At 46.0% G+C, this 20,271-nt stretch overlaps 1 protein-coding gene across 1 annotated transcript in view; it reads right to left on the reverse strand.

The window, feature by feature from the left end:
* Nucleotides 1-20,271, reverse strand: part of L3mbtl4 (L3MBTL4, histone methyl-lysine binding protein) — a 272,089-nt gene that overhangs the window by 12,154 nt on the left and 239,664 nt on the right. Inside the window, 2 exon segments of the mRNA XM_026789485.1 lie at nucleotides 3,050-3,065; nucleotides 3,067-3,214. Of these exon segments, the coding sequence (XP_026645286.1) occupies nucleotides 3,050-3,065; nucleotides 3,067-3,214 (164 nt within the window).

The following is a 20,271-nucleotide window of genomic DNA, read 5'->3' on the forward strand; positions in this document are numbered from 1 at the left end:
GTTCACCTTCTTATTTAGCTTCTTTAGGATATCAAAATAAAGACTCACTGACCTTTATTTGTGGCTAGAAACCAACTATGAGTGAGTACATCCCATGTTCATCTTTTTGGGTCTGGGTTACCTCACTCAGGATAGTATTTTCTATTTCCATCCATTTGCATGCAAAATTTGAGAAGTCATTGTTTTTTACTGCTGAGTAGTACTCTAATGTGTATATATTCCACACTTTCTTCATCCATTCTTCCATTGAAGGACATCTAGGTTGTTTCCAAGTTCTGGCTATTACAAATAATGCTGCTATGAACATAGTTGAACAAATGCCCCTGTCATATGATCGGGCATCTCTTGGGTATACTCCCAAGAGTGGTATTGCTGGGTCCAGGGGTAGGTTGATCCCGAATTTCCTGAGAAACCGAAAATAAAAATAAAAAAAAGAAAGAAAGCATGGGACAAGGTGTATGCATGCCTATGACTTGCCTCCTCTTGGAGTCTTTGTCTCATGAACTATTGACCCCCATGCAGTCTGCCTCTCCAGAGCCTTTTGATCCCCAGTTGACCCCAATCTCCATTCGCGGTCCCTGAGAGGCTGTCTCTGCATGTTATGCTCTCAGGAAACATTCACCTCACATCCTTGCCCACACCCTATAATGGCGATACCTTTCCTACCATCTGCATCACCCCACGGAATCTCATCTCTTATTCTCCATGCCCCCTTCAAAAGGCCCCATTCCGTCTCCCTGTTGTTACCTGGTCCTTCTGACAGGACCACCACCATTCTCCACACTTTCCGAGACACTCCTAGACTTGCAGGTCCCACACGCCATCATCCTAACTAAGTGCTTCGTCCGGAGACTGTAAGAGGGATCACATTGGCTCACTTAATTCTTCATCTTTTGTATCTCGTCGACTTCCCTGAGCATTGAGTTTGATTTTAAAATAATCACGGAAGTCAGATGTTCCTCACCGCAGAACTCAGTCCAGACCCCTGCCATTCTGGGGACTGCTAACCAACATAGTGAGCCTCTCCCTCTCCTTGACTTGGCTCTCTCTGAAGAAAACCATTCCCATCACCCCGAATCACCCTGCTCAGAAAGTGACTTAGTGCCCAAGTGATGGAGGACAGTCATCTGTCTATGTGTTACTTTCATTGGTCAATAAAGAAACTGCCTTGGCCTTTGATAGGACAGAAAATTAGGTGGACGGAGTAGACAGAACAGAATGCTGGGAAGAAGGGAAGTGAGGCAGTTACCATAGCTCTCCTCTCCAAGATGGATGCAGGTTAAGATCCTTCCCGGTAAGCCACCACCTCGTGGTGCTACACGGATTATTAGAAACGGGTTAATCAAGATGTGAGAATTAGCCATGAAGAGGCTAGAACTAATGGGCCAAGCAGTGTCTAAAAGAATACACTTTCCATGTAATTATTTTAGGTAAAGCTAGCCGGTGGCTGGGAGCTGGGTGGCAGGAAGCAACCCGCCGCTCCTTCAACACCCAAGAACCAAGTAGACTACAGCTTCTGACTGAGCCATGGCCGTCCTGTCCAGTCACCCTTACATACAGCCACTCCTCTCTGTCCCAGATTAGCTTCCTCTATGTCCAGTGTGCACACAGCAGGAAAATGGCAGCTCAGGGCCTGGCACTGCCTGCGTGGTCACAAGAAGGTCACTTCATCTTTGGCCATCTCTACATCTTCATTTATCCAGTGGATAAAATGAGACTTTGTGTCTTGCCACCATTATCCTCATATACATTGTTGCCCATGTGAGGGTCATGAGTCGAGGGTCTATTGAGAGATGAGCCAATTTTAGCCTTACTTTCTAAATGAAGACCATCAAATGACTAGCGTAGAAGTAGAAAGAAACTGCTTGTCAACTGGAACTCCCCAATTGGTCAATGCCCTTTCATGTACGATTTCATCATAAACACAGATGGTTTCGATTCAGTTGCCTTGGTCATGAGCTCACTTTACAATCTTGCACAATTCCCCAAGAAGGCACAGACCCAAGTATTCTTTTAGGAACAGGATCCTGCCATTTTATTCTCCCCTTTATTCTCTATCCCACTGATTCAATTCCTTACTACCAAGATAACATGGGCCCGTCCCTCCACAGAATGGACGAGAGTAAGGCACAGGGCCAGCTCCAGGCTTCCATAACCCACACCAAGGGAAGGTGATTGAAATAGGTGCTCGATGAACATTTCCGAGGTAATTCAGCTCCAGATCTAGCTCAAGCCTTGTCCTCAGAGAGGACCATGGAGACCAGGTTGAAAGAGCATCGTCTGAGGCCAGCCAGTGTCATGATATCTTTATCGGTCAAACAATGTGTTCCCTTAAATGAGCATGTTAATCAGGAGTCATTGCTTCACTACTATAGTAAGCAGTGAAGCTTAACTGATCTATGCTGAAAAGCAACGTTGTAAGGCATGATAGTGTACCTTACCGGACTTTCCCCATTGTAAAATATATTACCCAAAGTTCTAACAATGTATTCACTAAGAATCAACCCAGTTTATGTAGTAATCTTACCTGACTTCCCCCATTGTAAAACATATTACCCAAAGTTCTAACAATGTGTTCACTAAGAATCAACCCAGTTTACATAGTAATCTTATAGTACAGAGGAGGAAACCAATGTGGCAGACACTTGGTCTTAAGGGGAGCGCTCAGTATTGCTTAGGATGCAGGCTGTCTGGAGCAGGGCAGTGCTCTCCCAGAGAAAAGGCTTCTCAGCATAGGAGCTCATGCACTGCTGCTTCTCCATCAGAGCAGGGCTGTGGGTTTGCAGGATTGGTTTCTCTGCTCTACTTAGCATGGGGAGGGTGACAAGACACAGGAGGTGGCACTAAGGTAAGGCCTGGTTGGGGAAGAGCAGTGACAACTTCTCCCCAGCTTCTTCAAAGGCATGTCTGACTTCTCGCTCCAATTTGAAGTTTACGCTTTGGAGAGAAGATACACAAACTAAGATGTGCCAGGAGCATCTCGCACACACTAGAAAACGCCAGGAGTAGGCTGGTTTCACTCCAGTGTCCCCGGTGCGGGTCCTCACACCTCATCCACTGTCCACCACTTGGCTGGCTTGGATATCAGCCACACCTGGCAGCAGCTTGCAGTGCTGCTCCCAGCCTAGGGGGAGGTCTCGAAAAGGGTGGGCAGACATGGAGGTCACGAGGATGGACTGGGGGAGCACCTGCTGTGTCTGTGCAGCTGAGTATGCTGAAAGAGAGAGGAGCACAGCGGCGTGAGCAGAGCGCAGACACGGTGGGTCACAGGCCTGAGAAGATCTCAGACCGACACGGCAGGTCGCAGGCGGCTGTCATCTCTTTTGAGAAGGGCCTTACTCAGCATGTGAGATGCACATCCAATCAACAACGCTGGAAGGCACAGCCTAGGCCACTTGACTGATTTAGACCAGGAGACAGGTACAATTGATCATGTAAGGCCCAGGTGTGTCAGATCGTTAGCTAAGTCTTAACCCTCTCTGTGAGGTTCTGCCTGATGGCGGGTGAAGTACTAGGCTATTGCTGGCTTTCCTGTTCTTTTTTTAAATTAATTTTTATTGAGCTCTACATTTTTCTATGCTCCCCTCCCTGCCTCTCCTTTCCCCCCTTCAGCCCTCCCCCAAGGTCCCCATGCTCCCAATTTACTCGGGAGATCTTGTCTTTTTCTACTTTCTACTTCCCATGTAGATTAGATCCATATAAGTCTCTCTTCGGGTCCTCATTGTTGTCTAAGTTCTCTGGGACTGTGATTTGTAGGCTGGTTTTCTTTGCTTTATGTTTAAAAACCACCTATGAGTGAGTACATGTGATAATTGTCTTTCTGTGTCTGGGTTACATCACTCAAAATAATGTTTTCTAGCTCCATCCATGATGACAATTTGTGCTGGAGAGGTTGTGGGAAAAGGGAACACTCCTGCATTGCTGGTGGGAATGCAAGCTGGTACAACCCCTTTGAATGTCAGTGTGGCGATTTCTCAGAAAATTAGGAAATAACCTTCCTCAAGACCCAGTAATACCACTTTTGGGTATATATCCAAAGGATGCTCAATCGTGCCATAAGGACATGTGCTCAACTATGCTCATAGCAGCTTTGTTTGTCATAGCCAGAAACTGGAAACAACCTAAATGCCCCTCAACCAAAAATGGATGAGGAAAATGTGGTACATTTACACAATGGAGTACTACACAGCAGAAAAAAATAATGACATCTTGAATTTGGCTTTTTTATTTTTACTCCAAGTCAGATGAACCACGAAGCCATATGATTATGAATATTGAGCAGACTGGCATGCAGAACTGTCTGGGATATATGTGCACACAAAGAGCACAATTTCCTCCTAGAAGCCGCTTCCCACATCAATAAAGACAGAGCAAGCCCAGGCTCACACCTGTCTCCTTAAATTCCCCTGTGATGCTGAATAAAATATAAGGAGAGTCCCACAATTAGGTGTTGACACCACCTGATGCTGTAGAGTCCAGACAACATGTCAGATGGGGGGACACTGGGTCAGGGCATCCAAGGCGAAAAGCCTCAGTTACAGTGTGACTTCTCAACTCAAAAGTTCTTATGTGGTCCCTTCATTGAGCAGAAGAATCAAATGAATCCCCATTCTAAGGGACAAATGATCACGACAACAGTTTGTCCAAGACTGGCTGCTCGCACCACCATGAGACCCCATCAAATCTGGAGGCTCTTCAGCCTCACTCGTAAATACTGCCGTACTACTGGGATCTCCTTTCAGAATGTCAGTTTGGTCAAAAAGGGCAGGCATGTAATCCTATCATGGATTGGGAATGGATTGCATGAATGGGAACAGAAGCATCTTGTTTGCAGCCAGTGTTAGCTCCATAGCAATATCCTGGTCATTCTTGGGCATACTTAGACTCTCTCTCAAACCGCAGAATAAAATGTTCATACTCTTGTGTTCTATCCCAACAGTTTAAATGGAGCTCAGAGCAGAGGTGGGTGCTTAGGGGGTGAAGGAGATATGGCAGCTCAGTTAGTAAAGTGATTTCACTGCAAACACAAGAACCTGAGTTTGGTTTCCAGAACCTATGTAAAGAGCTAGGCATAGTGGCATGTGCTTGTAATCCCAGTGCTGGGGGAAGTGGGAAGAGGAGATCACTGGGAGCTCACTACTCAGTAAGGTTAGCACAACTGGGGAGCTCCAGGCTCTGAGACCACATCTCAGAGGAAGTAGACAGTATTTGAAGATGCTACTCAAGGTTGTTGTCTTATCTCCATGTACACAAGAGCACACATGAGTGTGCGCACGCACACACACATGTATGCACACACTGAATGCACATCAGCACACACATGTACATAAACACATGCCCATGTAACTGCAATACAAGAACAGACACACAGAGACAAGTGAACACACATAATGTGCATCACATGAGACACACACATGCACACATGTACACCCACACATATATGACAAAACACACATATGATAGAAATGGAGGTCTGATGACACAGCCTTGGATCTCTAGATGGATAAAGAGGAAAAACAATAGGAATGTCTGCATAAACCACTGCCTTTATAATGATGTCCTTGAAGGCACTTTCAGGACACATTAGCTCACTGAAATCCACTGAGACTTAAAGCCTGTAAAAGACAGACCATAGTGAAAATGCTTCACACCTTCTGATCGCCTGCTTTCCTTAAGCAAGTGGCAGGTTAAGGTGAAGCCAACAACTGAGAGCCCACTACTGTGGTTTATGTCTTATATGTTGTTAAGAATCTGGAAAATTATTAGGCAAATACTTTCACTACTGGAGCCACACATTGGGACAACATCTGTCAGGGTCCATCCTCGACAGAATTCACCCATTCCAGGGTAAGGGCTTGTGGGTTAGAAAAATTAGGTAGGAGGAACAGAGACACAAAAGGAATACAGAGACATGGGATAAAGCCAGGAGGGCTATTCAGTAAATACTGAATATGCCCACGTTTATTTTTCATACGCTTTTATACCCCAGTCCAAACTAGAGTGGAAGAAGGCAAAAGACTTTTTTAACATGACATAAAGGAAAACCAGAACAGTTACTTGCTTCAGTACTTGAAATATCAAGCAACTATATCCTTTAGTTAAGTATTCTGTTGTTTAGGCATGGCATGTGATGACCACACCTTAGGTCAGGCATCCTGTAGGCAGCTACTCCCTGGGTCAAACCTCCTGTCATATCCTTGAAGGAGCAGGTATAGGCTTGAATTATCTGGCCTTTGGTAAAAAGTGGGGCAGATCCACCTCTAGGGGCCATCTTAATGTCCAAACCAGCAGTTAACCACATCCTAGGTCAGGGTATCCTGTTTGTGGCCAATTCTTAAGTCAGACTTCTTGTCAATAACTTGGAAAGAGCGAGAGTAGGCGTAAGCTGTCTGACCTTCAGTCAGGGTGGAGTAGACCCACATCTGTGGGCCCCCACTTCCCACCTCTTAATGACCATTTTTAGTGTAAGAGGGTGACATGTACTTTACATGATAAACACACACTTGTTTTAGTGTAAGAGATTAATGTGTACTTTACAGGGTCAGCACACACCTGTTTGGAACCAGGAAGCCTCTAAATTGTGAGTGAGCTGTCCATCACTGGGTTTTTCTGCATGGTGCTACTCTTGTAGATCAGAGCAGACATCCTCGTATTTACTAATGCTTGCTGTCTGCCCAGATAAAAAGACAGCAAAATTGCAGGCTTTTTCCTAATTCTTACGCTCCACTTGCAACCAGCAGCAAATTCATTTCTAACTGCTGATTGTCCAAGCTGACCTTTTTAGTATGTAAATAGGTTATCTCTCTACATGTAGTTCAGCCAACAGGATGTTAAGCTGCAGGTTCTGATGGGAGATTTCTCATCTTCTTGGAGAGGCCGGTATGTTGACAAATGTGGATGTTCTTTAATGATGTTGTCTGGTGTCACAGAAGCACAAAAGAAGGCCCTGAAGTCATGGCATTATGGACCAGTGTGTAGTTGTGGCAATGCAGACATGTCAGAACTTTCTGGAAGACCAAGAGTTAAAGTTCCATATTTGGGATTAAAACGAGAGCCAAAGACCAAACATTGGCTTATTTTTTTTGAAAGTAGAATTGGTTGTCTTGCTGAATAGAATGGACTTAAAAATAAACACAGATGTATCTCAAACGTATATGAATCTCATTTCTCATCAACTGAGTAAGTTAATCAAGAACCATTTCTGATATATGGAAGAGTCCAAAAAGATACAGTGAGTCTTATATTTTGAAGTTTTTCACAAATAAATACAGAAGGCATGAAGAATGGAAATGAATAGGTGAGTTCCTAAGGAAGCGTACTTTTGAGTAGCTCAGCTTTGGAAGTGGCTGTGTATTGGGAGTGCTGAGGCTCACTCTTGAGAGCACACCAGACAGGACCCCAACAGCGCAATGGTTTCTAAGTCCACCGATGGCCATTTACAGGTTGTTTATGGGCTCTGGAAGGTGGAAGAGAGTAACTCCCATCACCTTAAGGGGAAATGTGGTCTTTAGTTAAAAAGTTAGAGTGTGCCAGCTCTCCATGGTACAACTATCTACGGCTTGCGGATAGAGTCGGTTACCGGTATCAAACCAAGATTCCCATCTGAAGATGAGTGTAATGTGTGTTACTGGAAACTTGGATGAACACAATTTAATTTGGAAGCTTGTGAAAGCTGTGGGAATATCATGAGAAGCCACAGAAGGCCCAATCACGGATAAAGGAGAGAGACCTACAGCAACCTGTAGGGTGGACAATCCCTACCCAGAGTCAAGAAGTTCCACTGGGATAGTGTTGTGTTTGTTGATTAACAACCTCAAGTTCTGAGGGATGTTTGCCAAACACAGCATTTTTCCCCCCTCACTACTGTCAGTTGCCTCATGGTAAGAGTTTTTCATTTTTATCTTTTTACAAATTCCTATGCATCCAGATTTTTCATACTTAAAATGGGCTAATAATAGAATTATACCCCTTTGAACTTCTGTGATTAGACCAATTCCAGGTACATAACAAATGCTCAATACATGTCAGTCCTCGCATTAGTGTGATAAGGTACCAGGGCTTTTATAGTTGAAATAGTGAATATGGAGACATATAATAGTCCCAAAGCCAGTTGGACTAGGTTTTAATCCTCTGAAGGCTAACATCCAGACACATTCAGAACCTTGAGGCCTGTGTTTAGATTTCACGTCGATGTGATCCTGGGAGTCACAGTGTGGTAGTCACCAGTATGGAATGAAACAGGACAGTAGCTGCTGTCAAGACAGAATGGGGCACTTGTTCCCTGGGAAAATATGAACGGATATGTGGCAGTCACCTTGACACCGCTAAAATGCGCTTGGCCTAGAGGGTTGGGGAATATGTGGCTCCAGACAGATTCATAAAACCAGAATGATTGGCATTATTTTAAATTATGTGCATAAAGTTAAACTTTTGAAAATCCACTTAAAATTTGCACATACATTCAAGATGTGAACATCCTGATTTTAACTTTCTCTTAAGCCTAGTACAGCTCATCTCCTATAAGATACTCCATCTACACCCCACAGCGCTTTCAAGATCAAAGGGGATTATTGGAAATCTGAACAGTCACGTTGCATATGCCATTAATGAGCCATACAGACCACCATGGTCACATAAGAATTTCGTGCAGCTTAACAGTTCCCAGTGCCTGTTTTTTATTGTTCCTTTTGCATGGTCAGTTAGTAAATACTTCTGGGTTAGCATTGCCTATAATGTTCTACACAGTTCACATGTGTAGCCTAGAGTAATCCGGTTATATAATACAGCCAGATGCACAGCTAGCCCGTCTAGGAAAGTGTAAGTACACCCTGTGACAGGTACTTGATGACGAGCTCACTGACCCGAGCCGTTAGCAGAATTTATCTGTCGTTAATCAGCACATGAGCACACTGTCCCCAGAAGTCATCCTCCTCAACCCCAAAGCAGCTGATCGTTCTTCTGGCGGCACTTTGGGCATTTACCATGAAGACAGCAAGAAGGCTTATTTGCTTGCTTCATCCGAGTAGTTGGGCATCCCCGCTGTTTCCACCTATCAGGCTGAGATCCCGGCTGCTTCCTAGTTGCTTGGTCTCACTGCGGCAGCCACTCCTATCCAGCTCCCCGAGAAATCAGCCTAGGAAATTCTGCCTGCAAAAGCAGCCTCCTGGGGAGGTCTCAGCATCCTAATTCATCAAAACATCCCCTGTACCAGAAACCGAAATCCTGGCTTTGCTTTTGACACCAGCATGTAAGTGACAATAATCCAAACTACCTCTGCATGGAGGATACTTCCTCCTGTCAGAAAACAAGGACATAATCTCCGTTGTTTCAGTCATTTGCCATTTGTGGAAAAATTGCCACAGCTTCCCTTTCTTTCTCATGTTGACATTTACAATTAAAAAACTATAATAATGTGTTTAATACATCTGTAAAGACATTTAGAGATTTGGAACACTTCAAGGTTCCCAAGCCAATTCACTCAGCTCTCAATCTCACCCCAGGGTTCAAATAGGCCCTGGACAAGAGCGCTGGAACTCTCTACTCTTCTGGACCATGCAGAGAGGAGGATTTATGGAGGGTTGCTGAGGCATTACCTGTCCTACAGAAGCAACAGCAATGACCCTGGGAGAGACACGGTCTCAGAAAACTCCAGCCATGGGTCAGAGGGGACTTTTCTCCCCAAGAGTTCAATGGAATGGCCAGACTGGCCAGTTGTGGGTAGCATGTAATGTGGCCACCCACATATGTCTTATTCCCAGCTCCACAGACGGCTTTTCCTTAAAAGAAATCTAGAGTCCAAGGATTTTTAACTCATCTGAAAATAGCAGGAAAGTAGGTCCTGCTTCCTTCCCAGCCCCTCTCCCGCTTTTCCTTCCCACTTCTGTTCTACCCCCACAAGAGGAAGAGAAATCCTATATGGAAATGTTCTTTAAAAATGTGGCTGTTTCTCCAGAAAAGCTACACACACCGAAGCTGAAGGGAGTGAGTCACGGGTGGTAAACGAGTCTGCATGACTGGGCCTCGGGCTATTTTTACTCCACTAAAACCGGAGACCCATTTCACAATAACCTTCTCTTCAATGAAAGAGGCAGCAATTCTAGCATGTTCTGTGCTCCACAAAGAGGAAATACAAAAATTTAAGGTGCAATTGACCCTGAAATTCAATTCCATGTATTTCTCATCCACATACAATCTGGACAGTGTCTGGCCCAGTCCAGTCTTCTCTAACACTGACAGTAACTGTTCGTGTCGCTGACCTCCCTTGGTAACTGCTGCTGAGTGGAGAGGCCACAGCCGGGCTGGCTTTCTCCCTGCTAAGACTGGCCATGTCTCGGATTTGCTGGTCCATCCTGTCTACGTTACAGCATCTTCTGTCCCATTCCCTCATCTGCATTGGTCCTCAGTACAATGGGGGAAAAGACAAGAGAAACATAAACACGATCCACAAGACAACGGCTGCGTCTGTGTGGGAGTGTGAGGTTGGCAAGGAGGGTCATTAATGAAGCACACTTGGCACACGCTGCTTCTCATATGCCCACTATGGTGTGACTCATGCATGCCATGCCTGTGTTGCAGTTCTCAGGCCCTACTGCTTAGAACTCTAGCACTGCTGTCTACCTAGGCACAACTCGAGGTTGTGGTTCCCAGTCACCCTTCACCAGAGGTTGTTTCCCTGTAGTTAATTTTATACAAATGTGACTGACGAAGGACAGAAAGTCCACGGGGTTTTCAAGTTTTCAAGGCTCAGCACTGGGCCACCAAAAGAGCCAGAAACTGGGCCCTGCCTGCTATGGTAGCTAAGAGACACACATGGCTTTAGAACATTTGCAGTTTGAGATGTGCTGTAGTGTGTCTGGGGTTTTGATGACATAGCGTTAAAAAGAACATAAATATGTATCCTTTTAAAATATTTAAATACTGAAACAATGTTTTGGATGCATTGATTTAGATAAAATACGCTACTAAGATCCTTCCTTCCTTCCTTCCTTTTCTTTTTCTTTTTCTTTAAACATGACAGCTTACACCATTGCTCTCTTTCTGTCAGGTGCTCCAAGTCAGGTAGAAGCTGTGACATGGCTTCTTTTGAGACCTGGCTTGGCCAGGGAACAGAGCAGAGTAATTTTATTCTTGTTTCACTGATGACTATGGGCCTGAGGTGGTCTGTGTTCCACCCAGCCCCAGCTGCAGGAGCAGAGGAAGGCATGAAGACCGAGGCTCCGGACAGTCCTGAGAGGAAGGAGTTGGAGACTGTCAGAGCTCTGGCCTTGGCTGTGAAACTGAACGAGGTGTTTCTCTGGGAGTAGTGCATAGTGACGTTGAGGGTAATGAAATACTGAATGAATGAATGAAGAACAAATGAATGAATGCACAGTTTTAAAAAGTAGGATTTTTTTTTCACTACAAAAATAATGGCTTTGAAAACTAGGTTAGGAACCATTCAGATTTAGAGCTGCTGTCTCTGAGTGCTACCCCCAAACCACAGATCAGCGATTGGACAGCTCTCCTGCTTTTCATTCACCCTGCTACTGGAATATTGGAAGGAAGGATGTTAGGGCATGGGAGCTTTGGGGTCTGAGGTCCTGTCTCCATCTTCTCAGTCTTTTTCCTCAGCCATCCTGAAAGAGCTCGGCCTATGTGAAGCTCCATCTTGCAGCTTTTTAACTCTGTTCCCACCTCTGTCTCTTGAGATGAGGGAGAAAGGAATGGCCAGTACATGCATGCCTCTCTCCTCCTTGAAGGCTTCCTTCCTTATTAACCCAAGGGGATTCCTGCATAATCCTCCCAAGGAGCCTCATGGCAGCATTTCTGAAGAGCCAGAGACCCCTCCTGACAGGGATGTTCTAACCTGCACGGGGTCTCCGCCTCCGAGCTCAGGGACCCTCCTGCGTAGGTGGCCCAGCTTCTCACAGTTTACTCAGTAGTTCGGGGCTGTGTGGACTCTCCTTCCAGGGCCCCAGTCTTTCCTCCCACTCATCCCAGTCTCTGCCAACCCTGAGGGAACGTAAGCCTGTTTCCTCTCTCCTTCAAAGCTGCCACCAAACTGAGTGGCGTGTGGGACACAGTCTTCCTGGCATCCCTTGCTCACGCCACACAAACACTTTCGAAGAGACTTCTGCCAAGCTCGGCGGAATCCTGATGGAGACGTCACTCAAAGAGGAAGTGTCACGTGATGAACTTCCGAGAGCAGCAGCTTAAGGCCCCGGGTATTTCAGCTTCAGTTCTTGAGGGGAGAGTTTTAGTTCCTTCTGGTTATATTTCGGCAGATAACCTTTGAGGTGGCCCCGATCTCAGGAGGTCTATCCTGATCTCAGGAGGGCTATCCTGATCTCAGGAGGGCTATCCTGATCTCAGGAGGTCTATCCTGAGGCCTTCTAGATGCACAAGCCTATAGTTGTTCCAGCTCAGGCCTCAACACCCTCCAGCCCTTTCTCTGTCCGGTGGGCTGTAATGCTGCCTCACTGGGCGACTGCACACTCTGATACTGGCTACCCTGCTTATCCTTTGGTCTCTTTGGGTGGAGTCTATGTCCAGGGGCTGCCGTGGAGGCCTGTGCACAGACCTGACATGGTGAGCACATTCCCAGTGCTAAGTGCACAGTGTGACTGTTGAACCATCTGAGGAGTTTGCTTGCAGAGGCAACCAATTCAGAGGCAACGATAGCGGGCCTGAGCCAGCAAAACAATGACTCTCCGTCCCGTGTTCTCTCGTTTGCCAGAAACACTCATTGCAGAAAAGGACGGGGATTGTTTACGGCGGTACATCAAGCTCACCCCTCAATTTGCTCCTGGAGAGAAAACACCTCTTCACTCTATTTTTTAAAGAATGCAGGGAAGTCCACACTGACTTTTGAGGTTAGTCATCCAACAAGACTTCGGTGCAGTCTGTTTTTCTGATGGCGAAAGGCTGACCTTTCAGTTTAATATCTGCTTTGCGCAGCTTGAGACATTATTAATTAACTTCTTCGCCTGGATACTACAATCCAGTTGCCCAGCATGTATTTGTGTCCCTTCTGCAGCACTGACCTTCGTGTGCAAAAGTGAGAACATAATTGGATAATCACTGGAGCCAACTTGATCAGGGGACCAGAGTGGCTCTTTTTGCATAGTTATCCTCCCCAATGGTGACTTCGTACCCTGATCCACGAATTCCGGGAGGAGGAGAAAGCTGTGTGGCTCCTCCATCCACAGATATGAACAGTTTCAGCATTTGACACATCTACCTTTGTGCTAGGTTTGTGCTTTCGAGACGCAAGGCCTGCTGGAGGACATGGAGCAAGCAGAGGACTGCTGAGATTTGACTGGGGGTCTTCTCACTGGGATGCTCTTGTCTTCCAACTGTGAGTCTCACACATCCCCATCTAAGAGGTGTGAGGCTGGAGCACCAATCTGAGGGTGGGGTGAGGTCCCATCCTTTCTGCAAAAGCCAGAGTCCCCTCTCCTTTAAGAAGGGAATTCTGGGCTGTGATCCGAAGCATCACAATTCCAGACAGGTCCTTGCAGAGAGTGTCTCACAGCAACCATATTCCAGGATGCTCCCAGGATGGAAACGACCCAAGGGGTACTGCAAACCATGGAAGGAGAGTGCCCAGCCGTGCCTGCCAGGTGAAATGAGGCAGACCCCTCCCCCAGATGCTGTGCCTGCCCCTTCCGAGGGATGGGGCCTTGCTTGATATGCCCATCTCATCCATCCCTGGCACACAGAGATGCTTCCTCCCTGGCAGCCAGCTCAGCGCAGATGCTGAATCTCACTGGGAGCCAAGGGCTCCCCTCATGGTTGTGATGATGCCTTCCCAGACAGAAGGAGCGAAGTCAGCCTGGGGTCCGAGTGGCTTCTCCACAGGCCTTGGGAGCCGCCTGTTTTCACAGCCTGGGTGTTCCCTCTGCCCTTCCCCCCAGCCTGACAGTGCCTCTGGAAAAGGGGTCTCCTCAGTTAGATATTTGAAAAACCGACATCGTATCTACTGGTTAATTTTAATGAAAATGCAGAATAGTTCACAAAAGACTTCAGTCTAACATTTCTGGCACCAAAGCCCATGGGTGGGGCTTCCTAGAAGCCAGTACCTGCTCAGGTGTCTATCAGGTATCTTGTGATGATATGTTAAGAACTTAGGAACAATAGGATTGTAGACTTCTTTCATATGTCACTTTGGGGACTGATTCGCTAAAGAAGCCACTTACTGACCATTTTCTTCTTGCAAGAGTCCTGTTTATTTGTAGTAGGCTTTTTGCTTTGCAGAAATGCCTGACACACAGATGCACAAAGGAAGGCCTGCTCCTTGAGCGGGCTTGGCCTTGGCTGGTTTTCATTCTCTACCGCATTCACCAGGACTAGTAAGGGCGAGGCCAGCACCTGGCATCTGTCTCTGGTGCCCACCCCAATGCCTTGAAGTTTAGCTCAGAGGAGCCTCTTCTGCTTGTTCCTGCACAGTGGCATGAGCCAACCTCCCCCCTCTTAGCCCTGCTGCACTCTGTGTTCCTCGGTCTGGTCATACTTTCTGCTAATTACAAAAGACATGATAGGTGGTGAAGACAAGACGTGTGAAAACAGAAAATAAAATTGACTTGTCTTTTGAGCTGATGCAATTGCACTGTTTTTATTTTATAGCCTTCAGTCTACTCTATGCACTCTGGTTTCTGGCTCAAGCCTATTCAGAGACCCTTTTCCAGCCTCATGAAGCTATTTAGTTCAGATTTTTCCTCCTAAATAACAACTTTGGATGCCAACATGCACAAATAATATGTCTGACCTTTTCCAATTTATCAACATTCAAGAAAACACAAAACATTAAATATATTCTCGCTGAAAAATGTAAAAAGAAAAAAACCCCAAACAACGAAACATTTAAATGGTAGAATCAGGTTCAACACCAATAGGGAAGCAGAGGGATAACACTGATGCAGACCAGCCACACACCGCATTTCAACCCTTTACATACAAAGAAAGGGGTCCAGCTGATGGCAACATCGCTTTTGCCCATCTGCATATGAAGGGCATGGTGGTCACACCTACAAGATGCCCAGCCCTTGAGTCTCGCTCTGAGCCCACCCACTTTTCTCTTCCTGAGTAGCTGAACCAAGTTTTGCAGACCTGACCTCTCGAGCTTGTTGAGCAAGGCACACACATAGGGGTGGTGTGGGTCTCTTCTTGACGATGCATTAGCATAGCCACCCAGAATTTGTATAAAATTCACACAGAAAGAGAATTCCGTGCGGAAACATGGATCCTGGGGAATCAGTAAGGCCATCCAAAGGCTTGAACTCCATGACCTAGAACAGGGATCCTAAAAATGTCCCCAACAAATCCACATGTGCTTTTACGAAGCGCACCCTGACCATGTGCTCCTTGAATTTATAAATACCAGGAAAACAGAGCTCAGAAGAACAGCGTGTATTACCCTGTTTACAGATCCACAGCACACGTGGATTAAAAGTATTAATTCTGCATATTTACACCATCTGGATATCAGCTCCAAGTACCACATGCGTAATGAGGAAGAGGAAGAAGAAGAGAGAATGGGCCGGGCAGCACAGAGCTACATACCTGCACCTGGGGAGGTGAAGGCAGGAGCATCAAGAGTTCCAGGTAGTATAAGACAAATAGTGACACTCAGTCTCCAAAAAACAATCTACCTTTCAATGGACATCATAGTATTAGTAAATATAACTACCAACTAACTTCTTCGCAGCTACTTTAAACTTAACCTATTAGATAGTCCAAGAGACAACCATAGGCAACTCAGGACATGGGCTGAAGCGTTCGATCCTCAGTGGAAAGATGAGCATTTCTCTGGTTCTCTCCTTCCACACATGACAGGAAGATGAAGAGCTGGTGAGGCACTGCTTCCGGGGCCTCAAGAAGGTCCTATCAGAAGGGAACATGGTGCCATAAATTAAGGCCTTCATTGCCCACGTGAGGGGGACTCCTCGCTTGTAATGATACAGTAAGCTTGTTGCTCAAGCAAATGATACTTGCATTCAAACCCTGCTTTCCTCTGCTGTCGAAAATAACTTGCACTTCGAATCAGTAATTTTCTCTGCATGCTTGCTTTCCCTGGGAAGACACTGTGGAAGTGGAGTCTTGGATGGGGTTACATTTCAGCAGGGCGTACTGAAGGCCCACCCTGGCTAACCAGGACTCTGTGAAAGAATTAGAAAACAAAAGGGAGGCAGAAAGCATGGACACCTAAGGCAACACAAAGGCTCTTAATTGTTAGTTCTCAAAGGCAAGCTGCTACTATTTATGTGTGTGGGGGGAGGGCTGGGAATTTAATAAAAACAGAGCTGGAGTGTGAAGGAATTTTATTAAATCTCCCGTTTGCAGAAGAGCGAGTCAGGTGGGTTGCCATGACGCTTGCAAACCCTGCTGGTTGTGATGGGGAAGATTTAGAAGCATCCCTTGGAGCTCTGAACTGTGCATTTGAAGGAGGCAGTCCTGAGGAAAAGGCTGAGGAGCGCCAGAAATGAGGGCAAGGAGGAAGATGCACCTGAAGTAAACAGCATGTTTCTGTGGACCTGGCGCTCCCTCCTACGGCCCAAATTACCGGGAGGGGGCATCCAGGCAAGAAAGATGAGTCTCGTTTTCAGTCTCAGAGAGTCTCAGAGTACATGTTGCTTAATTTCACTCAACCCTGGACAATCCGAAATGTTTTCGTATGCCGCTTATTTATATTAGGACTTTGGGGATGGAGAGATAAGTCCTTGCAGCGCTGCACTGTGAGAGTTCAGTGCTCAGAACTCTCTGTCCCAGAGCCTATGACTCATCCTTCCGTGCACCACGGCTTCTCTTTCAGCGCTGCCTCTTGTTCCCAAGGCAAGACCGCAGAACAATAGACTGTTCGAGAAAACGTCATGTATGTGACGACGGACCTCTATGTGACTGTGTCCAGGGGAAGGCTTTTTCAGACATCTTCCAGCAAATTCTGTCTCAGACCTTGGGTAGAATAGGAGTCTGAACAATTAGCTGTGGCTGCTTCTCTCCTGCTTTCTTTCTTGGTCACATTCTAGGACATTCTAGGGTAATTTGCATTGAGAGTGGAATTGAGCCTCGTTTCTGAATAACTTCCGCAATTCGGTTTTCTTGAAACCTGGATAATGATTAGGTGTCTCTAGGAGGTCTTTCCTGTGGGAGATGCTAAATTATTGGTTAAACTCATCTTGGTGGAGTTCAGGCAGATGTATATCAAACACTGCCGCTTGGTCTTCAAGCTATTCTGTTTTAATGATGGCGAACCTGCACTCTCTCTCAACCTTGTTCTCCGTTTTTGGAGCTTCACAGAACAGCACCCAGGGAAAAGGAGCAATTTAACGACTGCTTGTACCCACTGGCTGAAACTAAGCAGGATATTTCTAAGCTCCTCTGAAATTTAAGTGGAAAACTCTTCACTACTCCAGGTTCGAATGAGGGAGCTAGGTTTATGCTGAAGACACAGAGGAGAAACACAAGCTGGAAAAGAAGTGCATAATGGCTTGAACCCAGGGCAGTGATGCTGGTGAACACTGGAGGAGACCCATGGGAGGCCAGAGGACAGTTCTTCCCAGGCTGACCTGGACAATTATGGAGGCCAGAGAGGTGAAGAATGGGTTAGAACACGCAGAAGGACTCTCTGATCTCAAGGACTAAAATCAAGCCTCTTTGCCTGTATTTGGCCAAGGAGGCTCATCCCAAAGAGGCCACCCCTCAGCTGGCATTAGCTGTATGTCAGAGGCCATTGGAAGAATTTTTAAACAAGACAAATGGCACAGAAAAAGGAGGGAGTTTGCCTGAACTATTCCAGGAGGCAGCAGAGCTGGGATTCGGAAAGACATTTTTTGGCTATAAGTGTGTGTGCCTCATGTTGGTATTGTCTTTATTACAGAACCAAGCACTTATATTACAGGAATATTATTAGCAAATGGCGAAAACTTGGTGTAGAGCTGGGAATCAAGGGAATTCTTCACCTTCCCAGGAGAGAGACAAAACCTTCAGATGTGACCTGGCCGGGGTGGTCTTTAGAGGACTTAGGGCCATGAAGAACAGGGATGAGAAGCACAGAACAGAGTATGTGTAAAGGAGGCCCTACAGAGGAGAGGATTTAAAAGGGCCATGGTCTAGCTAGGGTTGGTGGCGTCAGTTTGAGAGATGATGTGGAGGCTCCAGAAAGGGTACACTGTATCTCTGAGCTGTGTGTCCACAGCAGGCAGTCTAAGGATGCAACAGTACCTCTGCCAACTCTTATTTCCTGTTCTTCCTTCAAAGCCAGGGAATTGGGGAGCACCCAGATGGAGCAGACAGATCTCCCCCTCCTGCTGTCAGGGGTGTGAGCAGTCCGGGATGTCAGGCTCCAGGTAAGCAAACCTCCAGGGGTTCTGGTAGAGCAGCTGCCTTTCTGTTTGCAAAAGTCTCTGGGTTGGGGAAGCTCTGAGGACCCCAATTGTTCTCTTCTTCCTACCTCCCTTGACTTCCTTGGGGGAGTGAGAATGTGCGAGGGAAAGGGGGGAGCAAGGAATTGAGGGTCTTCTGAGGGGGCCTTATTCTCACAAGTAGATGGCACGTCAGAATGAACAAATTCATGTTAATCTGAACACATCTGCATCACGCCTTTCCGCACACTCCAGAGCACAGGGATGTACTCAGAAACAACCCCAAGGGGACCACGGAGCCAGCTGCGTGGGGGCTCTCTGTCTATCTTTAGCATCCACCCACGATGGGCAGCACAGATTAGTGAAAGTGCCAAGCCTCACCTGGGCATTGGTTCCGCCCCCTCTCTCTGTGTTCAGCAGTGGCTATAAATGACACCCTCTGCTCTTTTTCCCCGTGGCTCCCTCACCCAGATTGCCTTTTAGTAAGAGTTATAAAACAAACAAAAATTACTAAGAAAGTAGGTTAGTGGAAAGGTGAGAAACGGAACTTCTGAAGAAATTCTCCCCCAGAGCAGGATTTGAGATACAGCAATGAGATAGATAAAGTAGGCCATTCGACCTAATATACCACGATTTTCTCTGGCGAGAGACTGCTTGCTGGATTTGCTTTTAGTTTCATTTTAATACTTAATCTTTCTTTTGCTTAAAAACAGAGGAAAAATTTCTATTAGCTACAAATTTTACTCTGACCCAGGGACATAGCCAATGAACACTATAGTCAACAATTAGACATGATCATATTACACGACTAAACATTGCCAGCTGATAGAAATAATTGTTGTTTCTGTACAAAGCTATGGTACAAAGTCCTTGTCAGACCCCGATCATGATCTTCCTGAAACGCAGAGATTTTCAAACTGCAGTAGGTCCTGGCACAAGGTGGTGGGGTGGTGTGCTAGGTTGCAGCCCCAGGGGAATTCATCCCTAAGGACATCCTTGCATGGCACAAACAGCTGAATTTCAAACTCAAAGGAATCATCTTAAAGTACTTAAAACACCAATAGGATTGATTTTAAGGCATAGGCTAACAAGGCAATAAACATCATTCTGCAATTGTGGGAGGGACCTGAGTGATAGTTCACTGTAACTGTGACGTCTTCTATTTTTTAAAAGAAATACAGAAGGCAAATTATACTTCACTTAAACCAGCATTTGAAATTAAAATCAAAGAATTCGCTTCTCTAGCGTATTTTTAAAGTAATCTTGCTTACACTATTTATTTGTTTGGTCTGCTCTTTCTATATATAAGAGAGTAAATCACTAGGTCACTGAACACAACAGTTGGTCACCCCTGGCCACAGCAATGAGGCCTCCACATATATTTTACTAATGCGCATACATCTAAACATGACTTTGATCTATCATGGTTTTTGTGAGTGGTGCAGAGGGTTCTATCATTGGTTATCAAGTTGGATTACAATTACTTGTAGATATTTTAATCTTCACAATGTGCAGGTTGAAAGGTTCCAAGGTCTCAGGCAAGCGTCCTGCCCCTGACTTACTAACCATTCTTTACTCCTACTCCGCTCCCAGGGAGAAGAACAGAGGTGCCTGTGCGAGTCTCCCGCAGGGATAGTAGCTAGAGGGGGCCAAGGAGCTAGCAAAGTGCCAAGGTGGCTGAAGCTTGAGCATCTCCATCTTCAGGTGGGTCCCGCAGGGGCCAAGAATTCTAATGTAAAAACAGAGAGGCTGGGCCAGCACAGATCTGGAGACAATGTCTACATTTCTAAGGACCCCCAGCTCCAGTCACTGTACTGTCCCGAGCACAGATCTAGGACAACTCCTTTTTCAGTAGAATGCAGACTTCTGCTTTGAGTGTGTGTGTGTGTGTGTGTGTGTGTGTGTGTGTGTGTGTGTGTGTGTGTGTGTGTGT

Source organism: Microtus ochrogaster, unplaced genomic scaffold (genome assembly GCF_000317375.1).
Source record: "Microtus ochrogaster isolate Prairie Vole_2 unplaced genomic scaffold, MicOch1.0 UNK20, whole genome shotgun sequence".
NCBI lineage: Eukaryota > Metazoa > Chordata > Mammalia > Rodentia > Cricetidae > Microtus > Microtus ochrogaster.